The sequence below is a fragment of the Gadus morhua genome, chromosome 6, assembly GCF_902167405.1.
Source record: "Gadus morhua chromosome 6, gadMor3.0, whole genome shotgun sequence".
Lineage (NCBI taxonomy): Eukaryota > Metazoa > Chordata > Actinopteri > Gadiformes > Gadidae > Gadus > Gadus morhua.
In genome coordinates this window covers 5,905,995-5,924,730 of record NC_044053.1, presented here as the reverse complement: position 1 = coordinate 5,924,730, position 18,736 = coordinate 5,905,995, and the positions used below count along the sequence as shown (strand labels likewise).

The window sequence follows — 18,736 nt, the reverse complement described above, 5'->3', positions numbered from 1 at the left end:
GCTATGCAAATGACCATGTGTTTTTCCCGCGTGGGATTTGTTTACCATTATGTTAATTTTGATGTGCCTTTCCCCGGAAGTGATTGGTTGCTGCATCGGAAGACCGAGGATCCAGGAGAATAAAAAACGGGCAAGCTCAATATTCACGGCAGCTTGTCTTGGATTTGCAGCTTGCCATATTGGGTCTTCGAAGGGTTATTTGTTGTTTGATTGAGGCTCTTGTTGACTACCTGGGAACTGGGCAAGGGTTTGTTAGGGGTTATCGCACACCACACGCAGCTATACCTCTGTTAAAAACATTAGTCGCAGGGGTGCTGTTCCACTCATGTATTTTGGGAGCTTCTCTTTTGGTTATATTCATTTCTTTGATTTGGACAGCACCCAATGGTCCTTTTCCTTTTTGTAGTTTTGCCTCCTCTGTTTGTGTTACATTGATTACCCCAAGCTCCGGGTTAAATAAACTACTTCCAGTTAACCAAAGACATCTGGTTTTTATGTTGCCACCCCTTCCCCTAGCGGGGGACGTAACAATACATTTATTAATGTTAGTAGATTTGCAAACAATGTATTTTGTAAACTGAAACAGTATATATTGCATTAAAATCACTTTGGACAATTACAAGCATTCCCTAATTGGGCTGAGAATGCAAATCACCACCAGAGGGAAACATTACCCTTGCAGAATGGAATGTGATGTCCACCGCCACTGACACTGACGGTTACCAAATTAGACGCGATGCTAGTGGTCACCATGGACACAGGGGCTACCAGGGAACTAGTGCTTACCGTGTTCACTAGTTGATACTAAGGGCTTGGGGGAAGTCGTTGCCACAGAGTCTAAATGTAAATGGACTGCAATTATATAGCGATTTCTCACCATTGACCACCCAAAGCGCTTTACAATATTGCCTCACATTCACCATTCACCATTCACACACCGACGGCAGGGTCAAGCATGCAAGGGGACAGCCAGCTCGTCGGGAGCAGTTAGTGTTAGGTGCCTTGCTCATGGACGCCTCGACACTCAGCTAGGAGGAGCCGGTGATCGAACCAACAACCTCCAGGTTAACCAGCCAACCCGCTCTACCTCCTGAGCTACTGCCGCCCACTAGTCTAATGTTCAGCAGAGCAACTAATAGTTACCAGAGACACTAGGGGTTACCAGCGATCAACAGGGACGCTTGTGGTTATCAAGGACACTAATGTTCTCGGGGTTTAGCAGGACCATATAATCACAACTAGGCTAAACACCGTAGGATATCACCTTTTATATTCATCAGTAACCACTAAGAAAGAGAGAAAAATAAGGAAAGGAAAACAGAGCAAAAGATAGAGCCGCAACCAGTCTTGTAATCTGTATTAAAACTATAAAGCCATATACAAACTTTTAAAAAATCTATTGGAGGAAATACTCGGTTATCAAAAACTGTTTACTGAGTATCTTCAGTGAGCTCCCTAGAGACTGGTCGTCCTGGGTGGGAGCCTGCAGGGCCTATCAGGCGGGAGGAGGCTGCATCACGGTGCGTTGAGACTGGGGAACCGGCCCTCAGAACAGCCTCCTATCTGGGTCCAACAGGCTCCTCTCCCGGCCCAACCGGGTTCATCTGCATCCCGCTGTTAATGTAGATGTCCTCCTCACCTCCGAAGACGACCTGAGATACAGAATGGGTCTTCAAACACTCTCCACAAATATCCCAGAGGTCAGTGTGGAGCTTGTATCCACGTTACCTGGGACTCCTCCTCGTCTGGGGGGGCTCGCTTCACAATGGCAGTGTAAAGGGACTGCGGTTCCTCACCCATCTTCCGAGTTCTGAAATCAAAGGAATACACAGTAGAGCAAACTGTATATCAGAGGGGGTAGGATGGTCTATTGGTCAGGGGGTTTGGTAACCAGTTGAAAGGTTCTGGCAGAGCTATTATAGAGAGTGCATAATGAGTGTTTAGGCAGTCCCTCCAGAAAAATGCGTCGTTATTTTTGTGATTTATGCGGCCGAAAATCCTTGATTATGCGGCACGTTTTCAAAAAAAAATGCGATGAAATATGCGGCATATTTATGCAATTTTATGCGATGAAATTGCTGGAACTTGCAAAAAATGCGGGAACTTGCAAAAATTGCGGTTTGATGAAGAAGAGGGGAAAAAAGTGATTCCCCCAACGCCCTGTTCTCACTAGGCTAGTACCTTAATGTAAAGAGTCATTTCTTATTACTTTCTATGTTAAACAAACATACTACATCACAGAAAGTGCTGGGAATAATTAAGTTCTCATCTTGCTTTATTTGAGACCTTAAAACATGGCTCAAACGTACAAAACATTGAGTACAACTTCTGTAGCTTTACAAAAAGAATCTGCTACAACTTCTGTAAAAAATAATAAATAAAATATAAAAAATAAATGTTCCTGTATTACAGAGGAAGCTTTTCAAAAGAGTAAAGTGCAATCTTACAACTGTAAAGTTGCATCAACTCATTGAATGCAACTCATTGAATGCAATCTCGCAGTGCAATTAATTTCTCAGTAAACGTGTTCCTGTTACTTGGGGGTTTAAGCATGACGAGGTATAGTGATGGATGAAATGGATATTTGTTGTGCTCCACCAGAGTAGAGTTTTCTTGGGTTGGTAGGGTTGGCAGAAATCTGTTCCCCCTTTATTTTTAGAGTTTGTCTATTAGTTTGTATTTGACAACACTGTGGACAACAGTCCACAGTGAAAATGAAAACTAACTGCAGCCTCTAACACTAGCCAATCATTCCTCATCCTCCATCCCCTCTCCCTCAACGTCCATCTCTTTAACCATCCTTGCATGTTTGGCTGTGGCAAAGTGGTTTTCCAGCGTCGACTTCCGCCTGTGGTCCAACACGCAGTTGCCCGGACTGCAAAATAATTTGCCCCCACTGTCGTGTAACAATCCGGGAAACTGCTTTGCACGGTCTTTTGCACTTATCTTTGTTGGCAAATGAAACCGCTTCATCTTGCCTTCATCGCGGGGTTTGCGATGACGTTCACGTCGCGTAATTACGTCACTCCATAACGCTCCCATGGCAACAGGGGGAAATGGTTGCTTTTTTTCACGGAAATTGGCAATTTATGCGGTGAAAGTGTGGCGTATTTGAAAAAATGCGGCCTCCGCATGAATATGCGGACTTAGGCTGATTATGTGTTGAATTATGCGATCGCATAAACACGTTTTTCTGGAGGGACTTTATAGGCGGGCCACAACTGACACTGATCACACCACCTTAGCAGCGATGATAGTGGTCACCATGGACACAGGTGGTTACCAGGGGCGACCAGGGAACTAGTGCATACCAGGTTCACTAGTTGGTACTAAGGGCTACCAGGGTCAAACGTTGTTACCAGGGGTTACCAGGGACACTAGTGGTTACCAGGAGTTAAATTGGGCAGAAGTGGTTACCACAGACTCTAGTGTTTAGCAGGGCTGTGAGCTGTTACCAGAGACACTACTGGTTACCAGGGATCACCAGGGATGCATGTGTTACCAGGGACACTAGTTGTTCTCAGGGTTTACCAGGGCCATATAATCACAAGTAGGCTGTTCCCTTATTTGGAGTCAGCTGGGATTGGAGCCTGATATTGGCAGAAGAATAAACACAGTGGGAAAATACCTTTTATAAACGGTAACCAACCAATAAGAAAGAGAGAAAATAAGGAAAGGAAAACAGAGAGCAAAACATGGAGCAGCAACCAGTCTTGTGATCTACAGTAAGACTATAACGCTATATTCTATCTTTTCAATTATCTATTCTGAGGAAATACTTGGTCATCATGAACTATTTACTGAGTATCTTCAGTGAGCTCCCTAGAGACCGGTCGTCCTGGGTGGGAGCCTGCAGGGCCTATCCGGCGGGAGGAGGCTGCATCACGGTGCGTTGAGACTGGGGAACCGGCTCTCAGAACAGCCTCCTCTCCCGGTCCAACCGGCTCCTCTCTCGGCCCAACCGGGTTCATCTGCATCCCGCTGTTAACGTAGACGTCCTCCTCACTTCTGAGGACGACCTGAGATACAGAATGGGTCTTCAAACACAACAGAGCTCCACATATATCCCATAGGTCAGTGTGGAGCTTGTATCCACGTTACCTGGGACTCCTCCTCGTCTGGGGGGGCTCGCTTCACAGTGGCAGCGTTAAAGGACCGCGTCTCCTCACTCACTTTCCGGGTTCTGAAATCAAAGTAACAAACAGTAGAGCAAACTGTATATCAGAAGGGGTAGGATCAGTGGTGTAGTCTATTTTATTGTAGTGGGTATACTGTGATGATTCCCTCCCAGCCTCATACAAACCCGTCCCACCGGTACGTGTACGTGTGTGGCGCTTATGGGGTGTCGCACCACGCTCACCAACGGAGGGGTCTACAACCCGCTGATTTAAGAGTATAACGATTATCAACAATCATGGAAAGCTGCGTAGGTTTATCAGTTTTAATAACAGTATGAACAAACAGAACACAAAAATGACAAGTTGTCCTTTGTATATCTATAGTAGCAATAGCACATGCTAAACAAGGACAAAATCTACTCAAAATAATTTAATGAACTGTTTACAACCATGGCTAACCGGTGCATGAGAAGGAGATGACAGGAGACTAATGTTTCACTCTTTCAATTGCTCTAATTTGAGCTCTTACTGTTGTTATCTAACATACCATACAGTAATTGAATTGTGTAAAAGTGTGAAATTACTGCACCTTAAAAATGAACATGAATTAGCTATACTCTCTTTGCATAGTGATTAACATTATGAATTTCAATTGTGTATACCAACTGTATGTTGGCTGACATTTACCAAACTTTTTTCCCTCCACTCTAACCAAGGATGCCTGTTTTTAAATTCCCTAGCCTGACACCCAGTCCGAAAGGCTGGCCAGGGGTTCTCATCTAAAAGTAACAAGGCGATACAAAGTGGGATTAAAACATTGTCTTCTGTTGACTACTTGTTATGTGGTTTACACATTAATATGGGAGGACTGGAGTGGACACGCACACACACGCACACACGCGCACACACACGCGAGAAGGAGGGGCTCGGCCCGCCAACTAACGTGCAGAGATAAAGGGGGAACTTCGCGCTTCGTAACAGAGACATGGCAGAGCACTAGCGCGCAGGGGGAATTTTATGAATGGTGAATGTAGGAGATAACTTCCCCTGCTAAAAGTATTTTATTGCAGTTATACCCAACCGGTATTTGCGAAAAATAAACACAGAAGTGAAAGATCTGTCACAAGACGATTGATACGTGTCCGTGCACATTTTTAAGTGGGTATACGCAAATCCTGGTGCGTTCCTAGTGGGTATACGGCGTATACCTGCGTATCACGTAGACTACACCACTGGGTAGGATGGTCTATTGGTCAGAGGGTTTGGTAACCAGTTGAAAGGTTCTGGCAGAGCTATCATAGAGAGAGCGCTGTCCCACTCCCGTTGACTGGAATACAACCGGAAAAATAATGCGCACCAGGGGGACAGACTAGACAGTGTATGATGCATAGGGTGGACTGAGCTAAATATAGTACAATTAGAATCGCTGTCTATTTCTGATTCGCTGCTACATAGATAATAATCCACGGGTTATTGTAAATAATTTGATATGTCCCACACGTGACACAACTGATGTGTGATAAACCTTTTAAGAGCAGAAGCTCCAGCACTGAAGCTACACGACGTGACGAGCACCTGGCAGTGCTGTTAATCCTGCTGAATCTCTTCAGTTTTCTTTAAATAGCCCTCATTGGATAAAAAAATATATTTTGCAAATATGATGCATATATCTTGCCTTAAACGTTTTCAGATGTATTGAACAGCAGGGCATTATGGTGTATGTAGTTGGTACTTGAGGAGTTGGCAACCGTCATTGCACTCTACACTGTCAACGCTCAACTTCGCCCCTGGGTTTCAGTTCTCCATGTCCTCAGTCTGCTTGTAGGCATCTGCTGCTAAATGACAAAGTGAATGTGTACGGTTTCATGTAGACTTACCTTATAATACACACGATCACGCACACTAATCCCACGATTATCACAGCAGATGGGCCAATGCATAGCACCAAGTCTGGAATATTAAAGCTCTGTGAAAGAACTGTGAATACAGGGAAGGGGAAAGACAACAAAAAGAGAGCATTTCAAGCAAGTCATCTTACTTCCTGTTTAACGAAAAACATTGTTATCACTACATCGCCAAACTCAGGGTTGTTCCTGTTTTTTTGTCAATCTAAGTTTGAATGTTGATCTTACAATAAGCAGTCAGAGTCATCAAAAAAGCAGAACAAAAACGGAAATGAGTACCTAAAAAACATATTCAGGTTTGAATAAAATAACCTTACATTTGCTCACTGGTTTTGAGTCAATCTTACTTTGAATTATTGATCAACACACTGCTTTGTCTTCTGTCTTAGATCGAGGAAACCTTTAGATACATCACCAAGCTCAGGGTGGTTACCTGTTCTGAATCAACTTACATTGAATGTCGATAATATTAGACGGTTCAGTGCCAAAGTCATTCCTGTCTACACAGAAGAAAACGTTATTGGTGTTCAACAGCTGGATGGACAGAGAAGATCCACTCCCGATCTTAAGGATGTGTTCTCCGTGTATTCGGTACCAGGTGACCTCGCTGACAGCAGGGTTAGCATGACTGGTGCAGGTCAGGTTGAGGCAGCCTCCCTCTCCGGCTGGAAGACACGGGCTGCCGACAGCAGAGGTGTTCCTGGGGGCATCTGAGAGAGAACCCACCAATCAGAGCCTAGCCCTCAGCTCCGGTGTCGTTGGTTAGATGTTGTGAATTTGACAAAACTGTTCCGAATACAATAAAATAAAGTAAATGAATTGAAAAACAGGAGAAGCATCAAAGGTTGTTGTTTATCAACCCACTGCTTTGTCTTCTAAGATCAAGGAAAAAAAGGTATATTCACCAAGAAGATCAATATAAAAAGGTAAACAAATAATAAAATGTACTCTTCATTGAGAAGGTAGTACATTGACTCACATGAGATACTGAGGTGGTATCTTGTAGACGTCACAGTTTTGTTCCCAGATGGTATGTAGTAGGCTGCAGTGCAGGAGACATTGTTTCCATGGTGGAGGTGGGAGGCGTTGAAGGTCAGAGTGGAGGTCACGGTATCGTCCTGCTGGAGCTGGGTGCTGAGCCCCAGGGCGGAGGTCCACGTCACAGTGGGGGGGTGGGTGTCACAGTAGGACGGGGCAGAGCACCCCAGCTCCACAGGAGTCCCCTCCACCACCGGCTCCTTGGGGGTGGTCAAACGAGGTGCATCAGGGAGCCCTGGGTACCAAACCAATTTAGAGTGGTTACTATGGAGACCCAAGCATTACCAGCACTCAGCATCATCTGAACCACAGTAAGACCAATATATGGTTGTTTCAGACTGACACACATTGAACTTACCCTTGATTTGGATGTTCACAGGACTATTACGAAACGTATATTTGAAATCTGGTGTTTCACATTCTATTCTAAATACAGTTGAAACATTTTCCTGTACGTCATTGAATGCTGTAGTACAGTCGTACGCTTCTAGATTTCCCCTGAATGTTACTGAAGTTATTTCTGGACCATTGTATTCTTTAAACCATAATGGTTTGCATCCAGAATTAATCATGTTTTCCTTCCCATCCTCCAAGGTGAACGAACAAGGAACGGTTACACAGGATCCACTGAGTGTCGTCACTCCTTCTGGCATTATGGCCTCATATACTGCAGCACTGCACCCAGCACCTTTAAAACAAGAGGTTGACAAACTCGATGCACAAACTTTGAAAAAATATTTTAATGCAACATTGAACTTCCAAACAAAACAAGATAATATATCCTGCTATTATTATTAGTTAGTATTGTGGCGACTCCTACCCCCTGGGGAGTCTGGGTAATGGGGTTTTCATAATGTTGTTTGGGGAAAAGGGGTTTTATTGTCTTTAGATAACTTGTTTATGTTATTAGGTTGAGTGGGGTTAACGGGTTTGGGGTTCTTTATTGTTTGTGTGTTAATTGTGATGTGTAGTGTGATCGGGACCATTAGTGAGAGTGTTGTTTGTGTGTGTTGGTCAGTGCCCTATACCACGAAGCTCGCTGAACATGCCCAGGCTTTCTTGGGAAAACCTGGCTCGACAGAGCCGTAACTCGCAATCAGAGTTAAATGGTACCACGAAGCTCACTTTAGATTCGATTAGTTGAACCAGGTTTTCCGCTTTAGGTTCAGTGCGCGTTCACGTGAAAGGGGCGTTTTTTGCGTCATTTTTCTCACCTTTACGATCGATCAAGCAGTCTATATGCGTATAAGTGAAAAGATTCTGCATATAGACCAATTTTTTATTTGTAAACATTCGGATGCGCGCGCAGGGTGGTGGCAGAAAACAGCGAAAGGGTAGTTATTTATAACGGCAAAAGGACCACTCGGATAATAATACAAGTAGCCTAGATAGATTTTTAAAAGATTATAGTTAATAATGATTAGATCTGATTAGTAAAATGTTTTCGACATATTTCAATAGCCTGTCACCCAGTGATAAACACTGTTATTTAGCCAAATTGACGTTAGTGGGCAGTGGGATACGTCTTCCAGATCCGTTTGCAATAGCACCTTGTCAATGGTTAAATGATGAAACGAAATGGCCTAGCATCCAGTGGCCAGAGATTTATAATTACCTAATCGAAACTCCAAGTGTATATACCCGGGAGAAGCTAAAAGCGTACAAGTCTCTGGATGCTTACAATTTTGTTCTGTGTGGTCATGTCCAAGACATACTATGGCATGATTACAATGTTCAAAACTTCGTTGTGATGAAGACGGAGGTTCTGCCTAGCCAAAGACAGGGAAAGAAGACAGAATTGTACAAGGCCTGGGTTATCGTCAACAAGACCAACAACTGTATTCTTACTGCGAACTGCACCTGTATGGCTGGGTATGTAAACCAACATAAGTTTACTATTGTAAATGTTCATTATTTACCCAATTGTCAGTGTCAGCAATTGAATCTGTAACTGTAACACTGTAGCCTAGCTGTAACACTGTAACAAAATGTAACTGCTTATTTGCTGGAAATCATAGCTAAAACCGTTGTTAGCCTGCCCTTACGTATATGTAAAGCCTAACGTACAAAAAATGTTTTGTTCAGGTTAGGGTCATGCTGCAGCCATGCAGCTGCACTAATGTTCAAAGTTGAGGTGTGGGTCAGGATGGGAAAGACGGAGAGGTGTTGTACTTCAGGGACAAATATGTGGATCCACACATCCAAGAGAGAGGTGAAACCAGCCAGACTAAGCGAGATCTGCTTCAGAAAGGCTAAAAGGACAGACACCCAACTGAAGCCAGTCAGAGTAAAGCGTAGACAGAATAATGTAAACGGTAGGCACAATCTGAATGTAGGCAAGATCAGGTCATGTACATATAGCAATAAGGTATTCATTATATTTTATAATTAATGTAAATACATACGTTATAATCAGGGTCATGTAACTATTAATGGCAGATGTATGAAAATAAGTTATCTAATATTTATTTTGTGTATTCAGAACTGACAGATGAAGACATTGCGGAATTGAAACTACTGGCACCTAACGCAGCTGTACTCACTACCATGGAACTCAGTGACACAGATTCCGCAACAGAATCTGACACAGAGGCCGGGGACCTCCCAGAGCCACTAGTCGCTCTGTATGATGCCAATCTGAGATGCCTCTGCAAAAATCAACTACAAGAGAGGAGTGAAGAGACTTTTGAAAAACTGAGGATGGGGTTAACTAATGAGCAGTGTGTAAACCTTGAGCTTACAACTAAAAATCAGGCACAGTCTCAGGCCTGGCACACACACAGAAATGGAAGGATAACAAGCACAACCCTACATCGTGTATACACTGTAGTAACCGAAACAGCTAAACTAAACCTTGTAAAACAGGTAATGCACTACAATAAACAAGACTTGTCCCATGTGCCAGCAGTACTTTGGGGAAGAGATATGGAGGACACAGCCAGAAGACAATACACAGAAATAATGAAAGCACAACATTCCAACTTTGAAGTGGAGCTTTGCGGTCTTGTTGTGCGGCCAGACAAACCACATCTTGGGGCATCGCCGGATGGAATAGCAAACTGTACCTGCTGTGGGAAAGCAACCCTAGAGATTAAGTGTCCATACAAATACCGTGATGGTCTTACAGGGAGTAGCGAGGACACACAGTTCTGCTTAGACAAAGCACTACAATTAAAGAAGAATCATGAATACTACCATCAAGTTCAGCTACACATGTTTGTATGCAACACCCAGTACTGCGACTTTGTGGTTTGGACAAAGCAAGTTGTTGCTATCAACCGCATCACCAGAGATGAAGAAATGCTACAAGCAGTCCTGCCTAAAGCTGAAAAGTTCTTCAAACAGAGTATTTTGCCTGAGCTGTTAACACGCAGCATGGATCCACTGATGCAGTCACCTACAGTCTGCTCACACTGTCAAAGGCCAGACTTTGGAATGATGATTGACTGTGCAAAGTGCAAGAACCATTTCCACTACACATGTGCTAGAGTAAGAAGAAAGGTTGTGGATTGGTGTTGTGAACAGTGCAAAAATGATGAATGAAATGTTCTTCGAAGCAAATGATTTAATACAGTACTAATATTTTACATTTTAACACTTGAATGTGCAATTAATTGTGTTGATGACAATAAACAGTTACTTACAGAATAAATCTAAATTAAGCTATCTTGGGACTATACATTTACAAAGGTTTGTTAGTGCTCCACAAACAATCACTATATCGTCTAACAGGTCAACCTGTGTGAGTGGAATAATAGTTGTCAGAATTTTAAAATTTTTCCATCTACCTATTATTCGTTCAATGTGTATTCTCACATTAGACAAACGCCTTGATATGTCCACTTCTTGAGCAGAGAGCTGCTTTTTACCTTTGGTAAAGTGAGGGATCCTAAGTGTGGCACCACGTGTGGCAAGCTCATCTCTGATGGTAAAACCCCGATCTGCTAGTATCTCATCATTATGCTCTAGAAGGTCATAAAATCCAGACTCGGCTGTAATTTGTTTGTCTGAAACTCGCCCACCCCAACCTGCCGACAGAAAAGAAATGGCTCCTGAAGGTGACATGCCAATCAAATATTTAATAGTGTTGTGGCTTTTATAATTCGAGTACGTCTGGGCTCTGGAGGTTAAATTTGTGGGTCTATTGATAAAAATTTCTGTACAGTCAATAATGCACCTGCAATGTTTATATTTAGGTTTAAAACATTTTGGCATATTCTTTAATACTGCATGCTTGCTTGGCCACTTTATGAGAGGCTTTAAAGTCGCAGACATAACAGGGAGCCAACTTCTCAAAATGTTTGAAATGTCACTTTCTGTGACATTAAATCTGAAAGCAATATCCTTGTTGCAGAGCCCTAGTCTAAGTTTCATTAGGACGATCAATAGATGATCCTTCAGGTTCATAGAGCCACGCACAACCTCTACACTGTCTTTAAGTTTGTGACTCAACCACTCAAATAAGACACTGGTCAGCCCTGTGAAAAACAGAACCTGCACTGCTTTACTCTTGATAGAGCTAAAGGAAAATTGTGTATTCATGAGTGTTGCCTTTAGTTCCTCATTCTCAGTTTTCAGTTTGTCGATCTCCAAACGCAGGTTGACACACTCTGTAGAAAGTTGGCTGTACTTGTGTTTCAGATCATCATGGAGAACCTTTGGGACTGTGGCTTCTGAAATAGATATTAGATAGTAATAGACTTAAGACTTAATAAAATAAGCACTGTCACTTGTTTAAGTTGAGCTTTTCTCAATTTTTTTAAGGATGTTTTCAAACAGCATGTGCTAAACAGAATAATGATCAATGTCATTAACAACACAGTTATGCTGTATTAAACAATATATAAACAAAACCTGTTTCATCCTAATAATGACTGCCCTACATTAGTTAAGGTATTATAAGCTCTTACCAGTGCATTGATCAGCACCAGGCTCCATTCTGCAGTCATCTGAGGACAGGCAAGCTCCAGAAGCCTCATCACTAGCTTCTTTGGACCGCTGTACATCATCTGGTGGTCTGTGGATGGTTTCTTCCCTTTTTCTTTTCCTCTTAAATCTGATACACAGAGATGAGGTCAAACAGTCAGTCCAAAACAGTTTAGTTGCTTGGTAGATCATAGGAGGTTATCAGGTACCAAAACCAAGTCAAGTGTAAATTACATAGCATAGCTTAACAGGGCTTCACAAGACAATGTAGACATTACAAAAATCTGGTCTGACAAATTATCTAAAAACTATCTGACCTTACTTGCCATACATTCTCTGCATTTTGATGCATGCAATGTGATTCCAGTTAGCAACTAAATAAGGCTAAAGTGACAATATTTACCTCTCAAGTTTTGTATCTCCTTTGTCTATTTCACACTGGGTTGCGAAGGAAAAGACAGAAGGTACAAAGTCGGGACTATTGAAGTCCATGGAGACCTCTCCTGTCCAAAAAACAATATTCTAGTTATTGACAGTACGATAGTGTAACAGGTAAATTTAGCCTGAGTTTGCCAAGCTTACGAGACTAGCTAGTCGTCAAGACAACGTAACACAATTTAAGGTAAGTTAGCTAAAACGACTAAAACTACATTATTCTGTGTTCTAGCGTTAGATAAGCGTACAACTTTACCATTATTTTGTTGTTGTAAGCCAAACCGAGTGATGTGTCTGATTGAGTGAAGTTCTTAGGTTAACTTACCTGATATGAAGTGTGAACTGCAAAGTCTGGCATTTTTAATAAGGTCTTTGTTCCAATCGGATCTTCTGATAGCTTGTAACCAACGACGTCTGCGGTTTGCATTAAACGAGTTGTTATCTGCTGGTATTCTGTAAAACTTCAGGTCACTGTTTACAGAATTACGATTCTGGCATCCCACGGCACAACACGACATTTTTCTGTTTGTCTTTTGCCACCGTCATGCGCGATTGAACCTGTGTGACGTCGTTCTGACGTAAGGTGAAAATTGGTCTATTGTCTGTAAAATAACTATGCCAAATGCAGAATTGTTCGCCATTAATCCAAATAGAATGATGAATATTTAAAAATGCATAAGCAACGTCCATCCTGCCTTATTCTATCATTTAGGGAATTCACTTTAAATACACCCTATTTAAGAAATGTATTGCATGTTTTCGACCACTGAGAGGTAGCGGCTCTAGCGTAATGGATTGGTATATGACCCGAACGCCAGCGACCGGGGTTCAATTTCGCTGGTCTATCATCATGCATTTTACCCCCATAGATGTGGTGCCAGCACGGCCTTGAAAATGGGTTCAAGTTCGAAATAAGCACAAAAATATAATACCATAAGCTTTAGTGAATAAGTATAGCATATGCTTGAGAATTATGACCTATTAAGCTTCACATAAATTTGCATCACTTGGGAGTCGAACCCCCCGCACAGAAATTCAAGACTGACGCGCTACCTCCACTCCAGCACACTGTCACGGAGACACAATGCGCAACAGTAGCCTAATCATTGTCTACATATGGTCCAAAAGGACGATCAAATAACGAACGCCCTCTGATGAGAATCTGTATCTCTCATGAAGAACCCCAATTTCGTTGTTTGCACAATGACAATAAAGTCTGAAATCTGAATATCGTCAGACAATGCCAAGGGATCGGTCCTGTCCCGTAAAACCCTCTGTCTCCGGAGAGACGCCTGTACGAGAAGTGCGCCGGGGTCCACGGGAACACCCACAAATGGTGACGCCATTGTCAGAGGAGGGGCTAGGAAGCTGCGCACGCCGATTTAAGTAGCCGATCTCCGGCTAGACTAAGCCGAAAAACTGCTCCCGACCAGGTTTGGTTGCGAGCATAAGTCACCATGGTGATACAGCGACGCTAAAAGAGATCGACTTTCGTGGTACAACTAACCCAGGCTTGGAGCTCAACATACCCCGCTAACCCTCTAAGCGAGCTTCGTGGTACAGGGCCCAGGTGTGCCGTGTTTTCTGTTGTGTGTTTGAATAAAGGCAGCGCCGCCATTTTGAACCTGGGCTCCCGTCTCGTCCTTCCCGCGCTGCTCGCCACATTGGTGTCAGAAGTGGGATTTGGCCTGCGCATGCGCGGGGGGATTTGAGTTTCGCGGTCGAGCCCATGGACAACGCACCCTGCGCTATGGGAGCGCAGCGCCCCCCTGTGGACACGACCGGAAGGCCCGGAGGACCGGCGGCTGCCCACCGCCCCAGGACAGCGGTTAGGCTGCCGAAGTTCACCGGGGTAACGCAGTTGGAACCATACCTGGCCCAGTTCCGGCTGGCGGCGTGGCACAACGGCTGGGGTGCCGAGGAGGCGGTTGTCCACCTGGCTCTGGCGTTGGAGGGGACGGCAGCAAGGGTGCCGCTTGACCTGGACCAAGCGGACCAGCGAGACCTTCAGGCCCTGATCCGAGCACTGGAGAGGCGGTTGGGTGAACGGGTCTCCCGCAACGAGAGCAAGCAGTTGCTGGCTTCTCACCGCCGCAGGGAGGAGGAGAGCCTGGGCGTCTACGCTGCTGACGTCCAGCTCTTGACCCGACGCAGCTACCCGGAATTCTCCGCGGCTACACGGGAGGCCCTGGCGCTCCACGCTTTCCTGCGGGGACTGCAGCCGGAGAGTCTGGGGCAGCATGTCCGCCTCACTGAGCCCCATACCCTCGATGCGGCTCTGGACCAGGCGGAACGGGCTGAGGAGGAGCTCTGCCGCCGTGCATCCGTGGACGTGGCTGGGGCAGCGGCCGCCCCCCGCACAAAGAATGTGGAGGTCAAGTCCAGGCAGCGGAAGGGCCGGATCCGGACGGCCACCCTTCCTGCCACCGAGACGGCTGAGGCTTCCCTTGCGCAGTGTCGGCAGCTGGGGCTGGTCGAGGACTGCGGGTGGACGGGGCAGCGTGCCACCCACCCTCGTCCCAGCCGCCGGCGTGGCCGTCGGAAGGCCAGACGTCGGAGGGCGGCGGAGGATGGGGCGCCCGAACGGCGCTCCAGAGCCCCCCTACAGCAGAACCTGGTGGGGGCCCCGAAAGAGGTGGTTCCCGACCACCACACCCCCAGGTCCTCTGCGGACAGTTGGAGACGGGCGTCCCAACCCGAGGGGAAGGCTGCACCTCAACGGGGCCACTACTGGCAGGGGCCAAGGCGGCGGCGCTGGCCCCCTGAACACTCGGGACTGTGCATTGGGTGTTGGGGTCGTCGGGACGTCTGACCCCTAAGGTGGGGGCTGTGTGGCGACGCCTACCCCCTGGGGAGTCTGGGTAATGGGGTTTTCATAATGTTGTTTGGGGAAAAGGGGTTTTATTGTCTTTAGATAACTTGTTTATGTTATTAGGTTGAGTGGGGTTAACGGGTTTGGGGTTCTTTATTGTTTGTGTGTTAATTGTGATGTGTAGTGTGATCGGGACCATTAGTGAGAGTGTTGTTTGTGTGTGTTGGTCAGGTGTGCCGTGTTTTCTGTTGTGTGTTTGAATAAAGGCAGCTCTCGGGGTCGTGCGGTGTATTGAGGCACGAGAGTTGCGCCGCCATTTGAACCTGGGCTCCCGTCTCGTCCTTCCCGCGCTGCTCGCCACAGTATTGTTTAGTTACTAAGTTATTATTACTATTATTATTATTATTATTATTATTATTATTATTATAGTTATGTAAGGGATAATTATTATTATTATAGTTATGTAAGGGATAATGCCCGACGAGGTGTCCATTATCAGGAATGAATGGACGACGTGGAGGCGTGAACCGTCCGACGCGAAGCGGAGGACGGTTGCCTCCGCGAAGTCCATTCATTCCTGATAATGGACACCTCGAAGGGCATTATCCCGCTTATACCACGGTCACTTACCAACGGTGACCAAATTAAGACCATTAATTTATATTTTCATGCGTTTTACAATCTGAATATAAAGTTTTCCACAAAACATACATTTGTTTCCCTGGTTACGCCTGAGGGATCTGACTAATACCCGGAACCACCATTACACGCCCGTTGGGTTCTCATGCAACGGAAACGTTATTCACTCCTCCAGTAATTAGGACGGACCATAGCTACGACTTTAGAACGGGAGGTAGCGGGAGGTATTATAGTCCGCTGAGCTTTGTTTTGTTTCCCGTTGCTATGGTTACCACTATTTTAGAGACGATACGCCAGCTAGCGCATTAATTGAGAACGGTAAACAGACAATTTGACGGAACTACTTGTCCAGGTGTCCGTATATCAGGAGTTAATGCACGCCCTGCATCCAATTAGAATCGAGTATTCCCGCAGACCGTGGTATAATATCATTTATTAGGTTTGATTTGGATCTTACAATTCAAAATTCGAAGTTTAAAATCTTAAGTTTGAGTAATCACTGAGTAATTAAAAAGTATGAGCAGAGTACTTCCGGTAACTACAGGTATTAACAGAGGATTACAGTGAATACTATAAGTATTTACAGAGGATTACAGTGAATACTCCAGGTATTAATAGAGGATTACAGGTAGTACAACAGGTATTATAAGAGTAATATAGGTATTAACAGAGCAAGTACCTACTACAGGTATTATTAGAGTACTACAGAGGGTAAAAACAGAGTATCAAAGGTATTAGAGAGTGTACTACAGAGATAACTTCATTGCTACAGGTATTAATATGGTACCTATTAAAGGTAACATCAGGGAGTGTTGAGATGTTTACCTTGCAGGAGACTACAGAGCAGAAATAGTCTCCAGGATCCAGTCATGTTCTCCTCCAGAACTTCATCAGGAGAAATACAAAAATCTCATTAACTTTTGTACTACACTTAATATCGTACTACACTTAAGGTATTCAGTACTACACTAATTATAGTAAGACATCGTAAACTGCTAAAGAAATGTCTATTTCAAAATATCAGTAAATCTTCCGCTTTTACCATGACCATAATTTCCAATCATATAATACCAATATTCAAACAATGATAATAACCACGCTCATGTGATGTAAGTAACACCTTGAAAGATAACATTTAATTGGACATTTTCAACTCTTGAAAATTTTAGACAGAGATATAAACAGAAAAAAAAAGATAACACCCTAAAATCAACTAAAACAGGTATTGCTTGAATAAAACCAAAAATAATATATATCAATACATGTAAACAGTAATTATGTTCCTTTGTTCTATCAACCAGACATAGAGTTGACTTACGTGATAGAGGGGACGGACTTGATATGAAGTTCCAGAAGAGCAAAAGCTTCACTTCATCTTTCTCTCTACGCCTTGGTGAGATGAGTGAATGGGGAACTTATTAAAATGTACTTGAGCAGAGTCATAACTTAGAGCTGAGCCAACATACAGGAAGAAGATATAGTTAGAGATTAAAGGTTCAACAAAACCATAATCAACCAATATTTATACTGCACTGTATGACTTTTGATAAGTAAATACTCTTAATACTGTTAATTGCTACTACTGTTAATAATGTGATGTGAACGCTGTTAATGCAGCTAATACTGTTCCCTATTAATACTATTGATACTGGTCTCTTTTAATACTGTTACTATTGTAAACACTGTTGAAGCCGTTCACACTGTTCACTGGTAATACTGTTGATACTGACTTCTATTCATTTTGTTAATAACGTTAAAACTGTTCATGCGGTTCTCTGATGATACTTTTCTCTGTTAACACTGTTGATACTGTTCTGTTAATTCTTCTCACTGTTGATACTGTTAATACTGTTGATACTGTTCTGTTTATACTGTGTTTAGACCCGGCTCTAGGCCGTAACAAACTATTGGAGGGTGATGATTGTAAGAGTAAACTTAACATAATTGAATGAAGGACGACCACTAAATTGAAGTAATGACATGTGTAGATCAGCAGCATCAGTAACACAGTAAGTGGATGATGGATATATGTTATGTAGTGGTGGAGAGTCGACAGAGCAGGGTAATGGAACAGAAAACGGGAAGTTGAGCAGCCTGCACAGCGGAAAGCGAGTGCACAGGGGTCGAGGGCTTGAAGACTGCGTCATTCAAAATGGCAGCTTCTGAGATCACATGACACAGGTGCTTCCACCTCCCCGTAATGAGCCACTGGCTCCTCCCACGACCTCCAACACATGAGCAGGGGACCCGCCCCCAGTCTCCTCGAGCCACAGGGTCGGCACAACTGTTAGTACTGTTAATACTGCTCTGTTAATACTGTTGATACTGTTAATACTGCTCTGTTAATACTGTTAATACTGCTCTGTTAATACTGCTCTGTTAATACTGTTAATACTGCTCTGTTAATACTGCTCTGTTAATACTGTTGATACTGCTCTGTTAATACTGTTGATACTGCTCTGTTAATACTGCCTGTAGCAAAGGTCCATGTTACACCCCACCTAGGAGGCCGCCCCACCCCACACTGTAAAACCTAACAGTACATCTTACTAAAAGAACTAAGTAGACGTAACTTAAATCTCAAAAATCTTTGAGGTTACTCATTCACCTGAATGAACAGAACTTAAGAATCAATAATTGATGTAATAACTCATTTGTTTTGAGTGCTGCTCAAATATGGAACATTTTAAGTCTAACTTATTTATTCCAGTGTGTTCCATTGACTTATTTAACTTAAGTGTAGCTATATCATTTTCATTAGACTATATAAGCTACACTTTGTGTAATTAGTTTTTATTGCTATCTCTATTATTTATAATTATTTCTGATGATTATGCAATGCCCAATTAAAACAAATAATTACT

General features: G+C 43.6%; 3 protein-coding genes across 5 annotated transcripts in view; 1 reads left to right on the top strand and 2 right to left on the bottom strand.

Annotated features, from left to right (window-relative positions):
* Nucleotides 1–1,253: 1,253 nt before the first annotated feature.
* Nucleotides 1,254–18,736, bottom strand: part of LOC115545425 (sialic acid-binding Ig-like lectin 14) — a 30,221-nt gene continuing 12,738 nt past the window's right edge. Inside the window, exons 7-10 of the mRNA XM_030358592.1 lie at nucleotides 4,102–4,183; nucleotides 3,802–4,019; nucleotides 1,729–1,810; nucleotides 1,254–1,652 (exon numbers count right to left, since the gene is read on the bottom strand). Coding sequence (XP_030214452.1) covers nucleotides 1,560–1,652; nucleotides 1,729–1,810; nucleotides 3,802–4,019; nucleotides 4,102–4,183 — 475 coding nt within the window. The 3' untranslated portion in view covers nucleotides 1,254–1,559. The remainder of the gene's footprint in view (nucleotides 1,653–1,728; nucleotides 1,811–3,801; nucleotides 4,020–4,101; nucleotides 4,184–18,736) is intronic.
* Nucleotides 8,332–13,020, top strand: LOC115545429 (uncharacterized). The gene is made up of 2 exons (XM_030358601.1): nucleotides 8,332–8,932; nucleotides 9,543–13,020. Exon 2 carries the CDS (start codon nucleotides 9,608–9,610, stop codon nucleotides 10,601–10,603), a length of 996 nt encoding a protein of 331 aa, XP_030214461.1. The 5' UTR covers nucleotides 8,332–8,932; nucleotides 9,543–9,607; the 3' UTR covers nucleotides 10,604–13,020.
* On the bottom strand, nucleotides 10,608–13,017 carry LOC115545426 (uncharacterized). Of its 3 annotated transcripts, none has more exons than XM_030358594.1 (4): nucleotides 12,747–13,017; nucleotides 12,390–12,489; nucleotides 11,971–12,116; nucleotides 10,608–11,733 (listed from the first exon to the last, which is right to left on the bottom strand). In XM_030358594.1, exons 1-4 carry the CDS (start codon nucleotides 12,937–12,939, stop codon nucleotides 10,724–10,726), a joined length of 1,449 nt encoding a protein of 482 aa, XP_030214454.1. In that variant the 5' UTR covers nucleotides 12,940–13,017; the 3' UTR covers nucleotides 10,608–10,723. The 3 variants fall into 3 exon arrangements, with proteins under 3 accessions (XP_030214454.1, XP_030214455.1, XP_030214456.1); XM_030358595.1 differs by having other exon boundaries at nucleotides 12,390–12,486; nucleotides 12,747–12,978; XM_030358596.1 differs by lacking the exon at nucleotides 12,390–12,489 and having other exon boundaries at nucleotides 10,611–11,733; nucleotides 12,747–12,978.

Coding starts and splice junctions, on each gene's coding strand:
- LOC115545429 (XM_030358601.1), top strand. CDS start 9,608: ATGGAACTCAGTGACACAGATTCCGCAACAGAATCTGACACAGAGGCC.
- LOC115545426 (XM_030358594.1), bottom strand. CDS start 12,939: ATGTCGTGTTGTGCCGTGGGATGCCAGAATCGTAATTCTGTAAACAGT. Junction 12,490..12,746: donor CAGTTCACACTTCATATCAG/GTAAGTTAACCT, acceptor TTTTTTGGACAG/GAGAGGTCTCCATGGACTTC. Junction 12,117..12,389: donor GGAGATACAAAACTTGAGAG/GTAAATATTGTC, acceptor TCTGTGTATCAG/ATTTAAGAGGAAAAGAAAAA.